Here is a 24788-nt window from a genome sequence, read left to right as displayed (position 1 = left end):
GCAGCACACTTGCCTGAAATACGGAAACGATACAATTGATTCATAAAACCTCCAGGTGGCGACGAGATCCATCCGGTTTGGGTTAGTAGCATAGTACCTCCAGGCAGCCTGGATAACAATATAAAGGGACAGTAATAGCATTAGGGGAAATGTTTATCTGTGCTTATAAGTGAATGCAGCCAGTTAATACGCCTCTTAGTTCAAAAGAAGATAACAATGGACATATTCAATGAGTCGCACTGAATTATTATACAGCAATATTGAAAGTTTCCATTAGATGGTGCCATAGTTCATGTAAGGCTTATAATAAGAAAACGATGCTCTCGGACAGTAGTCCTCAAAAACTGTTCCCAGGGGCATATGTGACAGAATACTGTGCACTGCCCATTGCTTTCAGATACCCGGAAGAGGTTACATTTTACTAATCTTGCTTTATTCTAAAGTCTGATAAATCTAAAAGAGCATCTAGCTTAGTAAAATGTAGAACATGTGATCTGTCTGATGTTTCTGGGAATCTGAAAGAGCCATGGTTAGGGGGCAGCAATCAGGTTAATTTACTGCTGTGGAAAGTTTTGCTGAGTGATTTTAAACATTAGCACATAACTCCTATCAAACTTCCACTAGCACATAAACAGCAGTACTGTGGTTACCCTGGCTGCCTGTTATGCAGCGATTCTTTAATGTCAGTGAATCAACCTCTCCAGACTTCTCCACGGTATCCTTTGCTTTGCTAGGAAACATTTTTACTGCAAAAGTATGCTGTTCAGCCTATTTCTCCAAAGAATGGGTCTGACCCTGAGAGGTCATAAATACCCGCCGCTCCCATTGATTTCAAAGAAAGTAATCTTGGTCCCATTGTAAAAGTTTTGCCATTGATGTCATTTGATTCAGGTCATGGCCTACAGTGCATATTGGATTTTTGTCAAACAGATCAACCTTCAAGCTACCAATTTTATATTTAATTTTACAAAATAAAATCTAAGGCTCTGATCCAAATCCAGTGGAGCCAATGGCAGTCTTTGCATTAAAGTAAATGGACTTCTGTGTTAAGTTGTAACCCAGTAGTCACTACTGACCAATATTCTGTACATTTATGAGTTTTTACAGCAACAAAAAGCCTGTGGCATCTCTGTATGTGGGATAGTCTCCCAAGGGAAACAGTGGAAACTGGGGCCTTGCAAAACAGCTGATTCCTCCTCTTCCCCGCCCACACACACACACAGCGCATAGTGCCAAAGGTTTTGCCATCTGGTTTCAGGTGACTCTGTGCCACTGAAATGGATGTTGGAGGGGAGGCTGCCTAGAAAATTTCAGCAGAACGACTAATTTCACTTTGAACATGCGAATTTGTAGCAAAGCCACTTTTGCTCTAAAAGGAACAGGTGTTTTGTGAACTCATAGATTTTACAGCCAGAAGGGACCATTTGATCATCTTGTCTGACCTCAAAGTCTATATCTGCATTACAGAACACAACTTCCCATGTAGGGCACAGGGAAATAAGAACTTCAAGGGAGAATCCCTTACTCCATTACATAGTGCCCTTATTTACACAGGTTTCAGAGTAGCAGCCACGTTAGTCTGTATTCGCAAAAAGAAAAGGAGTATTTGTGGCACCTTAGAGACTAACCAATTTGTTTGAGCATGAGCTTTCGTGAGCTACAGCTCACTTCATCGGATGCATAAAGTGGAAAATGCAGTAAGGATGTTTTATACACACAGACCATGAAAAAATGGGTGTTTATCACTTCAAAAGGTTTTCTCTCCCCCACCCCACTCTCCTGCTGGTAATAGCTTATCTAAAGTGATCACTCTCCTTACAATGTGTATGATAATCAAGGTGGGCCATTTCCAGCACAAATCCAGGGTTTAACATGAACATCTGAGGAACAGTGGAGGGGGGGCGGGGGGGGGGGGGGGCTAGGAAAAAACAAGGGGAAATAGGTTACCTTGCATAATGACTTAACCACTCCCAGTCTCTATTCAAGCCTAACTTAATTGCATCCAATTTTTATTTATACAGTATCATTTCAAGATGGAAACGTAGAGAATCCAAACCTGTATAAGTTCTGCTGCCGGCTTTCTTCTTTTCTCAAAATGTTTCTGTCGATGTTGTTCCTGGACTTTCAGAGCCAGCCCTGAACCCAAGATGCCCTAAAAGCAGAGGTGGTAATGGCTGTCAGGCATTGTTTGATTGAAAACACAAGAACAACAGAAATTCTGAGGAGAAAGTTCTCTTAAAACTTGTGGATGAGATAATCAGAGCTGTGGGGAATTAATGGGGGCAATTCACATGGGGTTCAGTGCGCTTTTCTGGCAGCCCTAGTTCACAGGGCATCGTAGTTTTCTGACAAACCTTGCCTTCACCTAGGCCCGCGCTTCACATGGTTTCATTACAAGCGCCTCAAAAAGCTTCTTGGTCTTCTGCTGCCTTCCCAATGACACGATGTGCAGCTGGTCTGTTTCCCTCCTTCACTGTTTCAGTCAGAACTGAGCTTAAACTCTGTGGTTGTGATCTAAAGGGGGTGCCTATGAACCATATTCTGGATACTGGGATCACCTGGGCTCCCATCCCCCATGAATTTCTTTTTAAGTTTTGAGCTAAAGGAAACCAATCTCAAGCTCCAAGTTTTGCATTGTTTCCACTTGAAACCACAGGTTGGGCCCAGGTCACCCAAATCTTGGACCAACCTCACATGAGCAGCTTTCTGATCAAGGGTAAACGTTTCAAAAAATAACTTGGTGATCTTTGGGGCTTTGGTGATCAAGTACCATTTTCAAAAGCAATTTAGGAATCTAAGTCCAGATTTTTAAAGGTATTTAGGCACCTAAGCTGCATTGAAATTCAAGCCATATTGCTTTTCAATGAGGTTAAGGGCTTAAGTCACTTCTTAAAATCTTTACCTTCACCCTTTTTGCAAATTTGGTCCAAGTCTCATGTTTGTAACAAAATCTGAATAATTCTCCTGTTTATAGGCTTAGCTCTAAAGTTCTGCACAGCACACAGGATAATTCAGACTAGGCTCCATTTTATCTTAGCCACAAGGAGAAAAGAGATTGCTTTTCCCACACCATGCATGAATGTGCTCAAGATTCCAGCTTGAGAGTCATTGAACTGCAGGCTCCCAGTTGAATTTCTGGTGGAATCTGCATAGAAGGGAGGCTATTCCTTTACTTTCTACATCATTAACTCTGTGTTTTGTAAAAACAAACAGAAGGACAGTACTTACGGCAGGAAGAGCAAAAAATGAAACTCCGATAAGAGAGAATGTGGCTGCTATCAGCCTCCCCTCCCAGGTTTTGGGGGTCTTGTCACCGTAGCCAATTGTTGCTAGGGTAATCTGTGGGGAGAATAGGTTGGCCATTTTATAAGACAGACAATGCAAATGGACAAGGAGGATTTCTTTTAAGCTTGACCCTCAAACCTGCATGACCAGGTTATAAACTTTTGCTTTGACCTCTGGACATTGTAGAAAAATACACAAACACAAACTTTCCTAAGCGTGGATTTTGCAAGCAATCTGGAAAATGTAAGCGATAGATATAGTTTTTTTATGGCACTCATTGTCATAATACTTGCATGTCTCATACGTGTTAATGAATTTATCCTCCAATACCTCTAAACAGAGGTGATATATTATATCCATTTTGCAAATGGAGAATTGAGATGGCACACCGATTAAGTAATCTGCCCAAGGTCAGGCAGGAAGTCTGTAGCAAAGCTAGGAATAGAGACCGCTGAGTTCCGATTCAGGGCCTTCACCATAAGCCAACCTGGCCTCTCCTCACACTCCTTCTATTAAATACAAATAGTTCTCTGAGAAATGTTTAATTTTAACATTTTTGAAAAGAAACATTTTTTGTTTTCAATTCAGCATGTTCCATTTTGAAATTTCCTTCCATTTTATTAAAAAAAAATCAACAACCTTTTTTTAAAAAAGCTTAAATCTAAAAGAAACATTTTGTTTCGTGTCAAACATCACATTTTGTTCAATGTGAAGTAAATTGTGGTTTTTAGACTTTTTGATTCAATTACAATTTTGAAAAAAAATCATTAAAAAACACCTTAAAATATCAGAAGTGCCAGCAAACTACAAAATCAGCTATATGAATAATTCTACCAGACACCCGTTTTGTTCTCTTTACCAGAGAGGACTGACTGCCAGCAGCATCTGAGAGGCCTTGTTTACACCGGGAGCCTTGAAGCTCACAGGGACTCACTCCAGCCAAAAAGAAGAGCTGTGTGCCTCCCAACAAGGATTTTAGCCCTTTGCATGGAGATACAGCTCCCATACCCATATAAGCTGCATGGGGAGACTTTCTTATTGTACTGTAATGACTTAATTTGTGGGCTTTTAGTGTGTGTTGTTGTGGTGTTGGTCCAGGTCTCATTTACTTGATTCCCTTGCCCTTCTTTTAATTCACCATAGTCCTCTCCGGGAATACAGTATTGTTTATTCTTATCAGTTGGTCCTTAATTCCCTGTTGTTATCAATTGTAATATCTTTGAGGTCATAAGGATTGCTATTTGTTTGTTCACCCAGTCACAGAATCATAGAAATGTAGGGCTGGAAGGGACCTCAAGAGGGCATCAAGACTGAGGCAGGACCCCCTGTTCCTTTTCCTCAGTACTACTGCCAAGACAGTTGTAATTTTGTAATTTTGTAATTGTGCATTTGATTTTTCCTTTTGAAGTGAAGTACTTTGCACTTATTTTTACTGAATTTCATCTTGATGAATTCAGACCAATTCTCCAATTTGTCAAGGTTGTTTTGAATTTTAATCCTGTCCTCCAAAATGCTTGCAACCCCTCCAGCTTGGTGTCATCTGTAAATTTTATAACCATACTCTCTGCTCCATTATTGAAGCCATTAATGAAACCATTGAATAGTACTGGACCCAGGACAGACCCTTGCGAGACCTCAGCAGATACATCCCCCAGGTTTGACAGCAAACCAATTGATACCTAATCTTTGAGTATAGTCTTTCAACCAGTTATGTACCCACCTTATAGTAATTTCATCTAGACCAAATTTGCCTAATTTGTTTATGAGAATGTTATGTGGGATTGTGTCAAAAGCCTGACTAAAATCAAGATAAATTACATCTACAGCTTTCCCCTTATCGCCTGTCAAAGAAGGAAATTAGATTGGTATGGCATCATTTGTTCTTGATAAATCCTAGCTCGCTATTCCATATAACACTATTGTCCTCTAAGTGCTTACAAATTGATTGTTTAATAATTCGTTTCAGTATCTTTCAAGGTACTGAATTTCGGCTGACTGTTCAATAATTCCCCAGGGCCTCTTTGTTCCCCTTTTTAAAGACACGTACTATGTTTGCACTTCTCTAGTCTTCTGGAGTCCTGTCCTCCATGAGTTCTCAAAAATAACTCCTAATGGTTCCCAGATTGTTTGAGCTAGTTCCTTAAGTACCTTAGGATGAATTTCATCAGGCTCTGCAGACTTGAATACATCTAACTTTTCTAACTAGTCTTTACCCTGTTCTTTCCCTATTTTGGCTTGTGTTTCGTCCACCTTGTTAATATTTATTGTGTAGAGTACAAGAAGACTGAAGCAAAATAGAGGTTAAACACTTTGATGTCGTCAGTTATTAGTTCTCCTTCCCCACTAAATAGAGGATCTACACTTTCCTTGGTCTTTCTCTTGTTCTGAATGTAGTTACTAGTTGGAGGCACTGCACACACAGAACTCAGTACCCACTGGTCCTAAAGTGGGTCACCCAGCTCCAGAAAGAAGAATAAGAAGCTGTAGAACCATTGGGAATCAGGAGGGGGCAACACACTCAACTTGAGCTCAATCCCAATTAGGAGAAGAATGAATCAATTCTGGATGTGAAATACACACAAGTGCTCGGATTTTCCTCTCATTGACACCAGTGTGAACCCTCTGACTCCAGCACGGTCGCTACTTATTGACACTGATGTAACTGAGAGAAGATTCAGTCCCCCAAGTACTGTGCGAGTTTGGATTAAATTGATAGTGAATTTCTGTGGCAGGGATTTGGGAGGGCATTCTAAACAAAGGGGTAAGGCCATGGTTCAGGTCTTGTACCATGATTATCTAAGGTTCAGACTGAACCATGACCTTGCAGTTGCCCCCTCATTTGGAATACCCCTCCCACCAAGCATCAATTTAATCCAAACTCGGACAGCACTTGGGGGCCTGACTCTTCATACACGATGATTCTCTAGGGTTCAGACTAGCATCTCAGGAGGAGACTTGCAGAAGCACAATTCCAGGGAAAGTCAATGGCAGTTGGGCGCCCGACTCCCACTTAAGCCTTTGAAAATCTACCCCCTAGGGATTTCTTCACCAGACATTCTGGGCCAAATTTCCAAGAGAGCTCAGCACCCACAGTTAGAGACAGATTGCCAGAAAACCTCTGCTTCTTGCTGGGCACCTAAATGGCCAGCTTTTCAAAGAGGGCTAAGCACAGGACCAGCTCCCACTGTTCTGAGTTTTGAAAATCTGGCCAGTTCATGTAGGTGCATAAATAGGAGCTGTTGGGTGCTGAAGGCTTTTGAAAATCTGGCCCTTAGACTCCAGCTAACAAAGTTCCAGAGTTAAAGTTTCAAAAGCACTTCGGTGACTTAGGCACCTAAGTCTCCATTTCAAAAGTGATTTAGGTATGTGGGAGCCTAACTGTGATTGAAAGTAAATAGGACTTTCTTCGCACGTAGGAGCTTACATCCTATTGACTTTCAGTCAGATTTCAGGCTCTTAAGTACCCAAATCACTTTTGAGAATGGGATTTAGGTGTGTTTGAATATATTACCCCAATCCCTTCCATTCCCCTCACACCCTAATTCAACCAGGCAGCTTTATTTCCATTAAACTAACAAATAAGAGACAGTTTCTACAGCTGCTTACCAGCCCCCACCACAGCGCGTCTGCATAGGTTTCAAACTCTTCTTTCATCTCGACTCCATAGGCATCCTTTTCAGGCACATCTTTCTCGACCAGGTAAACAAGGAACGAGGAGAGGATAAGGGTCAGGAACCCAATGTACCAAGCAGTGATGAGCTCCTGGAAAAGAAACAGATTGAAAATGAGGAGACTGAAAACAGCACCAGCTTCTGCAATGGCAGCGCCAGACGTCTAGTGACAAAAGACGAGAGATACACAGGGTAAAACAGCAAGAACTGTCACTTCTGTCTGGATTGCAGTCCGGGTCCAGCATAGTGCATCTCTGGCTGTTCCACACTGCAGAGCTCTGACAATACTTAGTACTTATACAGCACCTTGCTACAAAGCAATTTGTAGTTGTAGTTTGGCTCACGGCTGGATTAAGGCCCAAGACACATCATAGCACGGGGCCTGGCACCATGACCTTGGCCGTCATTGACAATGGACCCCTCACTTCCCTTCCACCGAAGTTGGGGAAGTCCCACGGGGCCCCCTTCCCCTCACAGGAGCGTCACATACATCCCCTCTTCGTGACCCCAGAGAGGCAGTGTGGCAGTTGGGGAGCCTTCCAACACCTACCCCAGCAGTCAGGGTGACACTGCTTAGGTGGAGGGACTGGGCCTGCTGCACTCCATTGCTCCTGCCACAACACACAGAATTTGCTGCTGGGGTGGTGTTGGCAAGGCCCACAGCAATGGATTTGGGAGATAACAAGCCATTGAGATGCCTGGGGCAGTTTAACCACTCAAAGCTATTGTTTCAGGCTTTACGCAGCCATCACTGCATCAGTTACACTTGGGTCACAGTTCTCAGCTTTTCTTCACAACCATCAGGCTAGAAGCCTACTATGGATTTAAATGAGAAAATTGAGATTCTGATGGAATCCAACGAGCTGAGGGGGAGCCCTAAACATGGATGTACATTGCCTAGGCTTTAACCTGGCCCTGGTTTTGCAACACCACTGCAAGGAGGGATTATACCAATGTTACAGATGTGTAAATGAAGACACAGAGAGCTTTAGGCACCTAAATCTATGTGTGGGGAGGGCGAAGGTAGCTTGATTTTCAAGCATATTCATAAGCTTTTGGGGAGCCAGGACTGTCTTCTACTATATCTCTGTACAGCACCCAGCACGTTAGGGCACTTATGTTTGTTTGCATTGCAATAGCACCAACAGGCAGAACTCAACAGGAGCTATAGGTGCGCAGCACTTCTGAACATCAGCTACTTCTGACTTGCCCACGGTCACAGAATCAGACAGAGACAGGGGTGGGAACAGAACCCCTGATTCCCATGCAGATGCAGTTTGTGTATTAGAGCTTGCATCCTGGTTACCATGTTTCATCAGAAGTGGGAAGAAGATATTCTTTCCGGTTATTATTAATTTGTAGAGCTCCAACAGAGTGCTGGTTACTTGACAGACAGCTGTCCCTGTGGCATGATTTTCCTTTTCTGTCCTGGGTCATATCACCTATCATGGGGGATGCTGTAGCTGAGAATTTTACAAATGTCTTACGGTAAATCAACCTCTGTAGCAAATTTGTGGTTTGCAACCACTGAAGGGACATTACTAATAAACCGCATTTTTAGACTTGATTGTTAAACGTTAGTGCCCATTTTAGCAAACACTCTCGCAACCCTACACATTTCTCAGCCTGTTAAGGCCCAAGTGGAAGGATACAATCTGAGAAAGAGACCAGAGGAGGCCCTCTGGAAAACTAGCAGCCTGCAAAGCATAAAAAAGACATGGTGGCAATGTCTTTAGCATAAGTGACTTTTTCTAAAACCTCAGTCTCCTGAGGCAGCATTTCTAGCAGAAATAAATGATTTGCTACAAGACTAGCAGCAGATTTGTGCAGGATGGAGGTAAATGTGGCTATGGAATGAAGCCCAGTTGAGAAGAACGCATCCCAGTCTGCCATCAGAAAGAAACAAAGATTCACTATTGTGTGTGGTCTGGCACTTTCACTTTCCATGGCAATAAAGGGACCTTCTAAAACATTTCCTTCTGAGAATGTCATGTAGAGATGAGACCTTCCAATCAAAGTTATACATAACTTTGGTAACTCACAGGCCAACGCACAGACCCCCATCTTAGAGCTCTTCACTCAGGTAACCCTTTATCATCTAATCCTATATAATAATGGTGCAAGGGCAGCATAACTACCTGATATGGACCAAAATGGGTCTGACCCTGTAACTGAACACACCCAGAGGCAGCTGGAGAATATATTAGCACCCATCACTGTACTATCTGACCCATCGTTATGGGTGAAAATAAATTTACCACTCCCACGGAAACTTACTTGACTTCTGCTAACCAGCATCAAACCATTATGCATTGAACTGCTGCTGTGATTTTGGAATAAGTCTTTTCCCACCACCCTCCCACACCAAACTTCTCTGACTCATTTCACATAAGTGGCATAGGAGGATAGATGAACCCAGGCGCTGCATTTTACAATATTTCTCAAGGGACAATACGCGAAGGGACAGATGATGCCTTTCGGACACAAGCCTTTGGAAGGGACAGTGATTACTGACATGCAGCTGTCAATTCCATCAAGTATCAGAAATCAGCTCCTGGACCAGGACTCCAGTGATGGGTAAGTCAGCTTGGCCATTTGGTGAATTTAAATTTCTTCCCAAATGGTAACAATGGAATCCCCCGCCCCCTACAAACGGATACAGCTGCCCCTCAATGAAGTTTAATCTGATGCACTGAGTGGAAATTAGATCCAAGTCTTAATGGACGCCAGCTAGAGAGAAGCCTGTATTAACACGTCACAATTATATAGGGCTTTCTTCCAAAGAGCTTGACATGCTTTATGAATAAGGGCACGATCCAACTCCTTTTGAAGTCAAGCCCAAAATGTCCATTGGCTTCAACAGTGCAGTATCAAGCCCGGATTAATTTAATCTCACAAGACCACAAGGGGGTAAGAGAGTTGGCTAGGGTTACAGAGCTTATCTGCGGAAGAACTGGGAATAGTACTCAAGGGTCTTGACTACCACTCTGCTGCTCTAAACACTAGGCAATACTCTCCTCAAGTGTCTGATCTGCCTCTGCTTTTGGTTTTTTCCCCATAACTCAGATTAATCCTGTGAACTCCTCACTTACTTTGCTATGTGCACAAATAGCTGATCCCAAAAGCTTCCACGTGCCTCCCCTCCTGTCCATTCGGAGCATCCGCAGGATCTGAAGGAAGCGCAGACTTCTGAGCGACGTCGCCAGAACATTGCCCTGGTTCCCAACAGCTACCACTGGCACAGAGGCAATCAACACGAAGATATCTGCACAGCATAAAGGAGAACAAAGCCTGATCAAAAAGTGGACTCATCTGTGATGGGTTGTACCCCCGGGGTGCAGTCTGGGAGCTGTTGGAATCACTGTGCCCCTTAATAATTCAGCTGGGTTGGTCTTTCTCACACTGCTCTGCTGATGATACACAGCCAGCCTCTCCAGGGACTGTTATCACCCAACACGATAGCAGATGGTGCCACAAACCCAACTGAATTACCTGAGTGCTTTACCTAAGCCACTGGTAGATCAACAATGGAGCACCAGCCGATTTCCCCACTCCCCAGCCTTGCACCCCTGCTGGAGTATAAACCCAAAATTATACCATCTTGCACTGCACAGGGATCTGTACAACACAAGCTCATTAATATAGTTTGCTTCCCCTTTGATATGGGAAAGATATGCACCAAGCCTTTGCTAGCTGAGCTGAGATTTTCCCAACCACTTCACTTAAAACACATTGGTTAAGATAAAACATAAAACAAGCCTATTAACTACAGAAAGATAGATTTTAAATGATTATAAGTGATAAACAGATCAAAGCAGGTTACCTAGGAAATTAAACAAAAATGCCAACTAAGCCCAATATACTAGACAGGATTGCAATCAACAATATCTCACCCTGACTGATGACAGAAGCAGGTTTTCAGATTCTTGAGGTACAGGCTGCATTTGCTGTGCAGCCTTGGTTCCCTCCCCCATTCCAAGTCTTTGTCTGTCAGAGGTTCTTCCAGGGGTTGAGTTGCGGGGGAATGAAGACAAATCATGATGTCACTCCCCACCTTTTATAGTTTCTCCATATGGTGGGAACCCTTTGCTCCAAGCTAAGGTCCTAGCCCAGTTTGTGGAAAAATGAAGGTACCAAAATGGAGTTGTGTCATGTGGTCTGGTCACATGCCCTTGCACGCCTTGCTGAGTCTTCGCAGCCATTATCCAGAGGCTGTCTGAAGCGGTCTCAGGAAGGCTCACCAGGTGGGGGCTAAGCTTCTCCCAAGGCCAATAGTTTCCCTTAATATCCTCATTACCTTGAATAGGCCCCTCACAATCAGCGCTCTAGACTGGGATCATGTTGCTTAGTGGGTGTCACCCAAGTGTAACCACATTTGAGACACAGAGACATAGTCAATATTCATAACTCCAGATACAAAAACGATACATGCCTACCACTACAATAATCACATTCAGCAAATTGTAACTTTTCCAATGACACCTCACATGACATATCTTGTATAAAATGCATCATAATTATGTCATAATCGTATCATAATCATACCACTAGGATGAATATAGGGTGCAGTGTCACACCATCATCTGCTGCTTCATTCCATTTGTTTGTGCTGTAAAATCCGCAGCAAAGATCTGAAACCCACTTATGAACTCTGTCCCTAGCCAATTAAACAGGCACCTGTGAGTCAAACACAGCTTGTGGCACTGGCAGAACCAATCTGGGACCCAGATAATCGACACAGCTCATATTTGATATGGGACACATTCTGAGTTGGTTTAGAGAAAGGGGCAGAAAATAACATGAGAATCAGTCTTGAAAAATACAGGTTAATGAATCAGAAGGACAAACAAACCAGAGGATAAATATTCTGTAAGTGGAAAATAGTGAAAGCAGGAATACCAAAACATAGTGGTTAGAGAACAAGAAGCCCCTCTTTCTACTGGTGCCCCCTAGTTTTTGGCAATTTGGTTGGCTGTCCAGGTTAACCTCTTAAGGCCAGTGCTTTATTTTTGTGAGTGAGATAGGACCAATTTATTGATCAATTAAAGAGGTCTGAAATGCAGATTGCTTTTTTATAATTTATGGACCTTTATGAGACCATAATTATCCCAGTGGAAATAGGTAGCAATTATGTCAGAAACATTCTCAGGGCTCTTAGCCACTGCGTCTTTCAAGTGTATTTAGAATCAAAGTGTCTGAAATGACACCATGTCAGTTTCTTACTCATTCTCTCCGAATAATTCCATAACGAGTTGGTGTCATTTACAAATCAAGAGATGATTTTTCTAATCTAGAATTTTAAATATGCAACTGAGCTCTTCTCACTCCTTACATTGCCATCAATAAAGAGTCTGTGCTTAGAATTTAGATGACAATTTCAACGATTATACATGAGACAGAACAAACCCCAGCTTGCATACCCAAAGCGATACTGGCCCTTAAATAGTAATACGAGTATTATTATTGATTTGTATTACAATAGCACCTGAAGGCCACTACTGAGACCCTATTGTGCAAAGTGTTGCACAAAAATATGAGTCCCAGCCCCTGCCCTGCAGAGCTTATATTTCTAAACAGCCAAGACCAACAAGGCAGGGTGGAGGAAACAGAGACACAGAGAGAGAAGTGACTGGCCCAAGATCATATAACAGAGGTGGGCATAGATTTCGTGATTCCTACTTCAGTGCTCATTAGACCACACTGCAGTAAAAGCTTGTTTGTGTTGGTAAAGTAAGCAGACACAACTCAAAGATACAAAGGGAACAGATACGTTCAGTAAAGATGTGCCATTTTACAGTGATTTTTCAAACTATAACAGTGTATGAATTAAAGTTGTTGAGATCCTGCAGAACACCTGAGCAGATTCTGCAGTAAGTATCCATTTCCAACTCTCTGTCAAACCATGAACACTGTTCTCAAGTGAATCCAGGTTTTCAGGTACTTTATAATTCTTTCTAAACAGTGCAGAACTCTTAGCATCCTGGGCCTTTGTACTTGTCATTCATGGGGTTTTAGACACCAATCACATCTGACTCAGAACAGAAAAGGATAGACATATGGAGAACAATCAAAGAGTTTGTGCTTACCCAACATACACAAAGGCTTCCTGGCAAATTTGAGCCTCCCCCTCCATCCTTTATAGCGACAGCAACACCCAGCAGCCCAGATTCTTAAGGCAAACTCTGCTCCAAAGATGAAAATGGCAAATGTTTCCTGTACCAAAAACACAAATTATATTCTTAGACACATAACAAGGCTTGCAAGAATTCTGGACATGCATTGCTTGCTGGATCAAACAGTGTGTGCACTTGTCTATGATTTTATATATATATATAGCCAGATTTTCAAAAAAGCTCAGCACACGGCATCTCCCATTATTCTCAGTGATGAAAGAGGGGGAATTCTCCATTGTTTTCAAAGGGAGTAACTGGGTGCTGAGCACTTCTGATAATGTGTCCACTTCATTTAGGTCCCTAGATGGGAGCTGAGCCCTTTTGAAAATCTGACCCTGAATGTCCCTATAGTATATGTACAAATAATCTGTGCTTTTTGAAATGTATACAGATAGACCCGAGCTGGGAAATTGGAATCTGGAATGAGATTCATATTTACCAGTGTTTGGGTGAATTGGGAGCAGAGTTTTGGTTTAGACCCATCTCTGAGATGAATAGTCAAATATGAGCTCCTCCTAATCTCTTAGAGTTGTTGCAGATCATGCCCGTAAGTCACTGGTAAACTAATTTTTAAATCAAATCTCTTTACTGGTCATAATGAAGCATGTAAAATTTTGCCATTACTGTCTGAAATAACTGGCATTGAGTCTCTGGACATAGTGTCGTTGCATTATTTGTGTCATAACAAAGGGCTGAATCCTCAGATGCTCCAGCCCATAAGGTGGCTTTACACCACCCCTGCAGCTGAACTTGGGGGCTGCTCTAACTTGCACCAATGGCTGATAGTCACCCAAGGGTGGGCAGGATGGCCAAAGCACATCACACTCCACTTCACCCAATCAGCCCATTTCTGTGCTCTACACTGTGGGGAGCTAGGAGGGGTGGTAAAACTTCTCCAGCCCTCTTTCTAAATCGTAAAGGAGCAAAAATGATCATCTCTTATAACATTCACGTTTAATTCAGGTCAGAATTCACATGTATGTCACTGGGATGAACAGAGAGGCAGATGGGGAATTCCCAGCATACTGCTGCTACTGTGGTTTGCTGGGAGACAGTTTTATGCAAGGCTGGGCTAACATAGCAGCTCTCTGATTACCCTGTGGTGGCTGGACTTTGACTATAGGTACTTCTTGTTAAAGGGACACCATCAACTCGAAGTCTAATCAGTCTTACAAAATTATTTCAATGTAGTTTCATTTACTGCACTTGTGCTAAAGCTACTGGCAAATTTTTGTGCATCATATTTGTTTTCTCCCTTTCTGCTGTGTGAGGGTGTGTGTACACTGCAATCAAAAGCTCGCAGCTGGCCCAGGCTCATGGGGCTTGGGCTAAGAGGCCGTTTAAGTGCGGTGGAGATGTTCGGGTTCGGGCAGCAGTCTGGTCTCTAGGACCCTGCAAGGTGGGAGGTTCCCAGAGCTCAGATTGCAGCTGTATCCCAAATGTCTACACCACAATTAAACAGCCTCTTAGCCCAAGTCCTGCAAGCACAAGTCAGCTAGCAGGAGCCAGCTGTGGGTGTCTAATTACAGCAAAGACACACCATGAAAGACCCAAACAAACAACAGTTCAAACCCAGAGGGTGGGGTGGGCTTGAGAACCTGAGCTGTCACACTGCTGTTTCTAGTGTACAACTCAAGCCCCACTAGTGCAAGTCTATCCACCCGGGCTGGGAAGCTAACGTTTAGACATACCCGTAGGGTTAGATTTTCAAAAGTGCTTAGCTTAGGCCTAACTCTGCTTCCACTAAAGTCAATGGGAGTTTTACCAATTACCTCAGTGGGAGCAGAATTAGGCCAACATTGATTGGGTGTTATTGAAAATCCCATCCTAAAATTATAGGATCTAAAAAGTTTTCCCTATCCATTATTTCCTCCTAGTCCCGGGTTGTTATAATCTATCAAGTGCTGACAATACCTCAGGCATTCAGCGGTACACAAAAACACAGTCACTGCTTGAAGACCATCAGCTTTTTGCACACAGGCTACTAAATCACATAGTGTGATGGGGTATACCAACCCCTCTTTCCCCCCCCTCCCCATTGAGCCCTCAAGGGTTAATGAGCTGCTGTGGGCCCACTCAGCCTTGCCCAGCCACACCTGCACTTGCTGTCAGGTAATGAAGGGGCACTTAAAAGGGGAGGAGGAGAGCTCATGTGCTGGTTGGTTGGGAGGAGAACAGACCTCCTATTCTTTGCTCCTTGAGGAAAAGGAACAGCCCAGGGCCCCTGCAAAGGCCACAGCCTACCAGAGCCTGCTGTGGGAAGTAGGCCTTGCTCAGGACTACTGAGTTTGTTTTGGTATTACTTTTCTTTGCCTGATTATAAATGGACTATTGGCCCAGACTGGGCAGCTTGAGAGAGACCTAAATGACCTACCACGCCTATTCCAGAACCCCAGCCTAGGAGGGATGTGGGGAAGTGCCTCAGTAAATACTATGGACTTCTTGCAGTCTACATGAGCCTACCATGTAGTGAGTCTGGGACCCTGAAGAGTGTGTGGTCACCAGTGGTAATGAGTTTTCATCACTGCTGAATTTAATCCAAGAACGTTAACAGCATGACATTGCAGTCCCAGTCTACTTACCAACAGCAGCAGCCAGTCTCCTGAAACAGTTTCATATTCCTTGAAAGTTGTTAGGACAGCTAAGATCAAACACCCCAGAACTATCAGAAATCTGGATTAACATAAAAGGAGAAATTGGGCATCGTTACCACTGTATCCACTTAAAAAGAGCTGGTTTAAAAAAACCCACAGAGGCTTTAAAGGGATCCCCATCCATGATCAGAGGGAGATGGAATGTCACTGGGATCAAGGGCTCTGAACCTGAGGGAGGCACAGGCAGTGTTAGGGTCAAGACTACCCTGCCCTTCCCATATTGTTAAGTGGGAAGAGGACCCTGGCTCAACCCCAGAGTTTGAGGGTCCTGGCACGGAAAAGTGGTTCACAATATGGGAAAGGTAAATAGAGTCATTCTATCACTGACTCTGTGGAAGGAGGAGAGCATCTCATTGAGATGTTCCATTTGTGGGTATTACCTCCTGCATAAAGGATTTGCCTTATGCAGAGTGTTTAGGTGTTACCACCATGATGGACACTTTAGAAATGCATAGAATAATCATTACTAATAAAATGGCATTGCAGTAACAATAAAGCAAACCCACTTGGCATGTACTGAAAGCCAAGAAACATTAAATTAACATTTCTGTGCAATTAACATTTTGGCACCAATAATATCATCTAGTGCTTTTTATCACCAGATCTCAAGGAACTTTACAAAGGAGGTCAAAAACCCAGGAAGGCATTAATAATTCACAAACCCTTGTTTGCACTGAAAATTTTAGTGCTCTCCTTCTTTTGTAATGCAGATATAATGGGGTGTGTAACCCACTTAGGCTTTGAAAGGGTTGATATGGGCCTCAGAGGTCAGCTATGCTAACTGGCTGCACCTGGAGGGTGGCTGAGGCTTAATTAATGATGAAGGCAAACTGCAGAAGAAGCTAGGTGGTTAATATAAAAAATAGAGCAAGTAGAGAGCAGAAAGGGACTGGATCTTCACAGAAAGAAAGATTGGGGAAGCATGGAACCTCCATTTCTATGCAGAGAAAATTCAGCCAGTTCAAAACTTTACATTCTTAGGACTTGTGTTCGATAAACTAATTTGGAAGGGTCAAATAGTTAATATCCAGTGTAAATGTAAAAAGAGGATGAATCTGCTTAAAAGTATTGCTGGGAACAAGAGATAAGAACTCACTGATGATGCTGAATAGGGCACTAATAAAACCAGTTATAGATTATGGAGGCAAGCCTTTGAAATCTTCATCTTTGAAATTAACAGTTAAAGAATTAGAGCTGATCCACGCCCAAGCACTGGTTAATCCCATGTGGTAAAATGTTACAGCACCATTGTGTGTGAAGCAGGGAGCTACTATATGTTTAAGGATGAAATTGTTACATTTAACCTTTTGGGCTAAGATTAATGGAAACAGTGAAGATAAGAATACTAAACAAATATATGAAGATGGTTGGGAAGTAAATAGATCAGATGTAACTGGATGTCACCTACTCCCACATGCTAACAGGGTCAAAAGATGGGAGGGAGTGGAAAGTGAGTGAAAAGGAAGGACCGAGAGAGATTGAAATCGTCAGTCATGAGCAGTCAAACTATACCTGGACAGTTGTCTCTTCAGTTGTGAATTTGGAATTATATGATAAGATAAAGGAAAAAGCAGAGCCATCAGATATGATTGTGATGCTGGCAGACCAGGTGCCGGCTCATGCCAAGGTCCCTAGGCCTCACTGAACACTTGCAATCGCATAGCTGGAAACCAGTGTGGCTCACCTGTATGTTAGCATTACCAAAAGAGATGCTAGCGTTATAACCATATGTTTAGACTTTATGGAATGCTTGTAGGATGCTGCATGTATTAACCCTACCTATAATATTTGCATCCCATGTTATAAGGTAATGTTATACAAATATTTAAGACTATAAATTCCCCACAGTCAGGGGAGAAGCATTACCCAGTGTGAAATACTAGTTTACCCCAAGAAGTGTTAGCTCCTGTCCACCAGGAAAGACTATTGAATCCAAACGGGCCACTGTGGAGTAGAGACTTTGTCGACTGCTCTCCCCCCCTCCCCCGCCCCACCACGAATACGTTACGTCCAGGAGCATCTGTCCCATCAGCTTGGACTCAAGGGAAAGGGGGGAATAAAAATCCTAAGCAAAAGAAATGGAGGCCTCTTTATGCTGTCTGACCTCTGAGGGGCAAGGATTCCTAGGCATAAGCAAGAGATCCCCAAGCTGCTTAGCATGGATTAGTCCCAAAGGACATAAAAGCTTGCTTATTATAGAAACTTCAATTACCTTTTGAATTTAAGATTGTACCTCACTTGTATGTGTATGCTTACCTGCTTAATCTTGTAAATAATTCTCATTTCTTATCTTTAGTTAATTACAGGATTGGCTACAGGTGTTGGCCTTGGTTTGCCATCTGAGTACAAGCCACCTGGGGTACGTGACTGGTCCTGTGGGACTGGGAGCAATCTGAATATTATTGTGATTTTTTTTTTTTGGCGTAAGTGACCATCTATCACATACTCCAGCTTGCCTGAGTGGCAAGAAAGACTGGAATGCCCAAGGGGACCATCTGTGACTCCATGGTAAGACTGTTAGCGTGCTTTAGGAGTTCACACTTGTGACAGGGCTGGTGAAATCTAATTATAGAGTTTAGAAGCAGTTTGGGGTTTCTGCCCTGCTTTTTAACAGTTTGCCCTGTGGCTGGCACACATGATTGCGAACCACTCCAGACAGCATAACAATGACAAATAAAATTTATGAGTTTATATATGGCAAATGGGATCAGCACTGTCCATTCTGTATTGACAGACCTAAAGATGACGACACTGGTAGTGTGGGAATGGCCTTTTGTATCCCTGAATTTGGAATTAAGAGATCTATGAGACTATCCAATTTGGTGGCCATTATGACGGCCGAATACACGGGCATACTGTTGGCACTGACCTGGCTAAGGAACGTATGCCAAGCTACAACTGCTATCCTGTCTGACTCTGAGTATAACAGCAATCAGTAAGGGAGCCTCAGAGAGCAGGAATGACAAAATATTGTTCTTAACTATGAAGAGAGTGCAAAGAGAAAAAAGGATGACGGTTCTATGAGATATGTCCTAGACTTAAGGATAATGTTGTACTTCCCAGTTATGACAGAACAAGCACCATAACTATATTTACAGTGCTAATAGGCCACTGTGGCCTAAATGGTAATTTATATCTACTAAATGTGCACAAAAACGGGTTGTGCGAAACATGCAAAGTTAAAGAAACAGTTGACCATCTGCTGTGGCAACGCAGGGAGAATTATGCAAAAAGAAAGATTCTCTTCATGAAGAACTGAGATGTGTCAAGGTGAAAGAATATAGTCTGAAAGGATTGGTGAGAGAACAGGGAAAGTGGGGTAGCATTAAAAAAGCATTACAGTGTATTTTTAAAGGATGCAGGACAGGGTGAGCGGACATAAGCTTTTGATTATGTAAAAACTGTGGTAGGTGACAGTCATAGCCTCACATGCTGAGGCTGCTGAGCCATAAAATGACAGGAAAAGAAAAGAAGAAAGAAAGGGACTGTAGGGAGGAGAGGAAAGACCTTTGCAGTCCCTCTTTGTGACTAGAGAGGTTGTGGGGAGAAAACTCAGGGGGAGAATAAGCCCTAGGATCCTACCCTGAGTAGAGGAGGCTGGCGGAGAGGAGGGGAGGAATAGAGCAGTCACTAGGATGGAGAAGGCTCTGATGGTGTGCCCTGAAAGAAGGGCAGGATTTGGATGTCCAGGGAGAGAGCCCTGGGAAGTGTTCAGTTAAGGAACAAAGCAGGGGAAACCACAGCAGAGGGGGATGAAAAGTCAAGCCTGAGAAGGTTGGAAATTGGTACTTTGAGATTCTACTGGGGGCTTCCTGGGGAGAACCCTGTGAGACCTGGCGTGAGACAAGGGAGAATTTAGAGGTTGTGGGGAGAAGGGCTGAGAAAATCTGGGTAGGAAGAGGTCCAGGGATGCAGCAGTAAGGAATTTTGTGGCGCAGACCTTGGCTGCTGGCTATAGGGACCCTGGACTGGAACCTGGTGTATGGGGAAGGCCTGGGTTCACCTACCAGCCAACAGAGAAAGTGGTGTGAAGCCCTCACCCTGAGATAAGGGGATAAGGACATTGGAAGCCCTGAGCCAAGGGAATGGAAGAACCATAGGGCCCTGAGTTGGAGTCGGAGACCCAATATAAGCACACTGGACTTTTATTTGTTGATGTCAGAAACAATGATGGGGATGGTCATGGCTAGTGGTTGGAGCTGTGGCAGCTGGGCCTAGTGGTTGGTGCCAGGGGTCAGAGCCAGAATCGAGTCAATGGAGTGAGAGCAGAACTAGGAACAGGGCTGGAGCGAGAGCAAGGCTTGGGGAGTCTGTTACCACTGTCAGGCAGGCAAGAGTTCCAAGCCCTAGAGCAGCGGTTCTCAACCTATTTATCATTGTGGGCCGCATATGTGGCTCACAAAATGTTATCTGGGCCACAGGTTGAGAACCACAGGGCCCCCCACCTAACCTCCCCCACAACCCCCCATGCTCAATGCCCTCCACCCAGAGACCCCTCCACAGAGTGAGGGCAGGAGTGGAGAGCCGGGTGTGGAGCGGAAGGCAGGGACCCCAACCCTGGACCCTGCTGTAAGGGGACCCTGATCCCTGCTGGCTGGGCAGACCCTGCTGAGGGGGTATCGGGGGACAGTCAGGACCCCGGACCCTGCAGGGACCCCATACTACGCCATGCTGGCCTGGGCGGCACCCAGCTGCCCAGACCCTGCTGCGGGTCCTGTGGCGTTTAGCATGTTGTATGCTAACTGGGCCACGGGTTGAGAATTGCTGCCCTAGAGTTGCTATTCCTCCACTGAGGCTTATATACCTGCCCTGGAATTACCAGACTGGTTCCTGGCTTGCAGTTTGGCTGGAGCCCAGCACAGGAGAGACTCATCACCTTATAATTAGACCAAGAATTGACAACCTTTGGCATGTGACCCATCAGGGAAATCTGCTGGCGGGCCGGGACAGTTTGTTTACCTGCAGCAGCCACAGGTTCAGCCGATTGCAGCTCCCACTGGCCGCGGTTCGCTGTTCTAGGGCAACGGGGGCTGCGGGAAGCAGCGTGAGCTGAGGGATGTGCTGGCAGCCACTTCCCAAAGCCCCCATTGGCCTGGAACAGCGAACCGCAGCCAGTGGGAGCTGCGATCGGCCGAATCTGCGGACGCTACAGGTAAACAAACCGTCCCGGCCCATTAGCGGATTTCCCTGATGGGCCACATGCCAAAGGTTGCCGATCCCTGAGTTAGACTGTTACCCCAGAAGGGGTGGACCTAAAGTGTGACATAATCAGAGGCCCATGCAGAGGTGGACCACCAGAGTGGCCTTTGGCAGGGGTTGTGAGATGGGGGGAGAGCTGCTATGCCTGGCCACAAGGAGGGGCTCCAGTGGAGAGACTTCTTTCACAGGAAAAAGAAAATTAAGAGGCCAGAGGCACAAACAACACCAAAGTTCTGCTCCCTGATGCACATGGCTCACATTACGGCTTGTCTATACTGCCCTGCAGTTTGCATTATCAGGGTGTAAATCACAAAATGCACTAAAGTGCTGCGTTTTAACTTGTCTGTGAGGACGCTATGGGTGTGTATTAAAAGGTTCCTAGTTCACATTAATGTAGTCCTCTTCAAACAGGACAATCTCTGTAGGGCTCCGTTCAGAGACTTGGGGTCACATCCTCAGCTGACATCAATTAGTGCAGTTCTAATTAAGTAAATTGGTGCAGCTCTATTGACACCTGCTGAGGATCTGGCCCTAGATCACCTCACCTCTCCTTTAAGTTACTAAGATAATGAAAGGTTTAATGATACACATAGAAAATATTCAAGGGAAGTTACTTTTGCAGAAAGTTTTTACTTAAGGGCCCAGCCCTGCAAGAGCACTCAAGTCAACAGAAGCCGGCCTACTTAATAAATGGCATTGATGGGCAAAGCCCATCAAAGCAAGAAAAGCCGCACCCATACAGGTGAGGGAGGAGCTACAGAACCCAGCAATCAACAGATCATGGGGGCATAAGAAATGAAAAAAACAGGGAAGGGATACATGTCACAGGGTCAAAATGAGGGATCTAGAGGGGGGACACCAAGAAGAGAACTCTGGATAATGCCTGCTGTCCTGAGACAGTCCAAGATGTCAGTGGATGCTACTGAGAAGAGCTCTTCCCAGATGCATGAAAGGTCCCAGAAAACATCCTCTCTGAGTTTCCTCCTGGACAGATGGATGGCCATCTTGGCCAGTGTCAGGAGGAGGCCGAAGGGGAAATCTTACAACTTGGTGATGCCACAGATGGCGTGTGCCTAGAGGAAAAGATGTGAGGAGAAATGCAGCCTAAACAGAGGGTTGCAATTTGGAGTATGGCAGGTAGGCATACACCAGGGACTCCCTCTCTCTGCAAAAGGGTCATGTGTCTGTGGCGTTGATGAACCATGCCAACCACACACCGTGCTCACAGTTCTATGGAAGAGTTGCCAGCCAATGTCACCAGTGGGACGTGGAACCAGTGTGGAGTAGAGATGCCAGCCCAACAGCCCAGGAAATAGAAGTGCACTCTAGCCTGCAGACAGGCACAGCACAGGAAATGACATTGCTATTCATGTGCCTCATTCATGTGCCCCCACAGGGACCTGGACAAAGCTCTCCCCCGCCCCATGTGATATAGGAGAGCTGCATTGATGCCCATGTGATCCTCAGCCTTTCTTCTGAGAATGCCAACAAAGATGCCAGTGAGGTGGAGGCATGAAATATGAACACCAGCTCATTGGATGTGTCTCACTGAACCGCTGATATGTAATGACAATAGTTGGCTTTTGTACAGAGCCCCTAAAAACATTAACTCATGAATCCATACCATGCCCTATTAGAGCAGTCTGGGAGCCATATCCCTCTCCAATGGAAAACTCAACCAAAAGGGTGAAAAGATTTGCTGAAAGCCACATCTGAAGACCCAGCTCTGCATTCATTCCTCCAGACCAGAGGTAGTCAATAGGTGGGCCGCAGGCCAAATCCAGACCACCGAACACTTTTGAACAGACCGCAAAATCTTTTTATTTACTTATTATTATCATTAATATTATTGTTATTGCAATGTGAAAAATGTTTCTCTGGAGTCCCTTGACTATACCTTGACCAAGAAATTTGGACCTTGACAAAAAACAACTGACTACCCCTGTTCCAGACCATGCTGCCCCACCCATTGGTTTTTGATTATTACTGACCCTAGAAGTGGAAGGCTCGGTTTCCTTACCAGTCCTCTGGGTCATTCAGCAACAATAGGCTAGCACATGTCTAGGCCTGGAAGAATCCAATTATTATTATATTTAATTTTGATGGAAAAATAGATTTTTATTTTTATCTATTTTAATTAAAGTTTCTGCAGAGTGTCAGCAGTTTGGATGAACCTCCCCCACCACCACCACACAGGAGGACACCCCACTGCTGAATGGCTCCAGCTGGGGGCTCATCCTCCTCCTTCTTGCAGTCTTGGCCAGGAGTCTTTGCTCTACCCTGCCAGGACTGCAGCGTCTCCACTGTACATTGCGCCTGCAGGGACTCTGAGCAGGTCCTGGCAGGGCAGGGCAGAGACCCCCTGTACTCCCAGCTAGTGAGTGAGAGAGAGCAGGTCCACGACAGCGGTGCTGCAGAAGGCCCCCTGCCCTGCTGCAGGGCCACTGACACCTGAACCCTGCAGGTGTAAGTGCAGGGCAGGTTGTACTCCTGCTGTTATCGAATTTTTGTTGTTGTTGATTTCAGCGTACCCATTGACATAGACATTTTCCGACCTTTATAGAGTAAAATCTAATCTTGCAAACCCTACGTCTAACACTGTGCTTTTTGTCCCCCTCTAGTGGCTAGATCACATATAGTGGTTTATAAGTTTACTACTGCCTCAAAGCTAATGCACCTGGTCAAGCCGTTAGAAGCTCGTGGTTTTAGATCCAGAGGTGCAATAATCAGTCTCCGCAGAAGACCCAAGCCAAGTCATCAGTGCACATACAATTAATGTAAAAAACCCCCAGATTCTAGAGACAAAGACCTTTTGGGGTTAAACTACAGAGGAACAATCAAATTAGCATCTGTGTGTTTGGCATTAACAAGGAAGTAGTTGTGATTGTCTTCCAGTATTGGCCACAGGATATTACAGAGACTGGGTGGGTGAGGTAATATCTTTTATGGGACCAACTGCTGTTGGTGAGAGAGACAAGCTTACAAGCTCTTCAGAAAATTTCTGTATAAGAGCTTGTGTCTCTTACCAGCAGAAGCTGGTCCTATGAAAGATATTACCTCATCCACCTTATCTCTCTAATCAACAGAGCTAGTCTAGTTTTCTACAATGGCTAATCCTACAATTCTACACTAGCTTTCTACAATGGCTAATCCTGCAAGTCACCTTGGAAGCTTGTGGTCTCTTGCCCTTAGATTCTGCATTGCCAGGAGTTCATTACAATTGTTTTTGTTCCCATTTTCCTAAGGGGGGGGGGGGAACCTATCTCCTTCTAGGAAGAGGGCAAGAATTTGTAGCATCATGAAGAAATCTGTACTTCAAAGCGGGGGCCATTTAAAGGCAATGTCATAAGAGCAGTTTTTGAAGTAGAAGATTTTCTCTCTGTTCCCTTCCTGTACAAGCAAAGAGGCAGCAGCTAATAAGCAAGGCCTCCTCCTCCTCCCTCTCCTTCAGACACATTCTTAAAAGCTCTTTGCTTCAGGGTCCAAAGCAACACCACTGCAAGCATCCCCAGAGAGTCTGACAAGCTGGCTCTAAATGTGCTGGGTCAGCAGTATCAGGTTGCGCAAATGCCAGCTGTGACAAAGTTCCTCCTCTACCTTGGTGGGTCTTGCGCTTAGTGGTGGATTTGCTTGCCTCGGAGATTCACGGAGCCCTCAGTTTGGCCATTTTCATGAACCCACAGTCCAGGTCAACTCCTCCTATGTCTGACTAGGAATTGGGAGGTTTGGGGGGAACCTGGGCCCGCCCTCTCCTCCGGGTTCTAGCCCAGGGCCCTGTGGAATGCAGCTGTCTACAGTGCCTCCTG

General features: G+C 44.5%; 1 protein-coding gene across 1 annotated transcript in view; it reads right to left on the bottom strand.

The window, feature by feature from the left end:
• KCNQ3 (potassium voltage-gated channel subfamily Q member 3) overlaps positions 1–24788 on the bottom strand; it is a 279973-nt gene that overhangs the window by 34098 nt on the left and 221087 nt on the right. Inside the window, exons 2-8 of the mRNA XM_073330106.1 lie at positions 15712–15802; positions 13043–13169; positions 10049–10221; positions 6892–7047; positions 3229–3339; positions 2057–2152; positions 14–108 (exon numbers count right to left, since the gene is read on the bottom strand). Coding sequence (XP_073186207.1) covers positions 14–108; positions 2057–2152; positions 3229–3339; positions 6892–7047; positions 10049–10221; positions 13043–13169; positions 15712–15802 — 849 coding nt within the window. The remainder of the gene's footprint in view (positions 1–13; positions 109–2056; positions 2153–3228; positions 3340–6891; positions 7048–10048; positions 10222–13042; positions 13170–15711; positions 15803–24788) is intronic.

The sequence above is a fragment of the Lepidochelys kempii genome, chromosome 2, assembly GCF_965140265.1.
Source record: "Lepidochelys kempii isolate rLepKem1 chromosome 2, rLepKem1.hap2, whole genome shotgun sequence".
Lineage (NCBI taxonomy): Eukaryota > Metazoa > Chordata > Testudines > Cheloniidae > Lepidochelys > Lepidochelys kempii.
The sequence above is the reverse complement of the archived record's forward strand: the minus strand, read 5'-3'. Positions and strand labels throughout refer to the sequence as shown.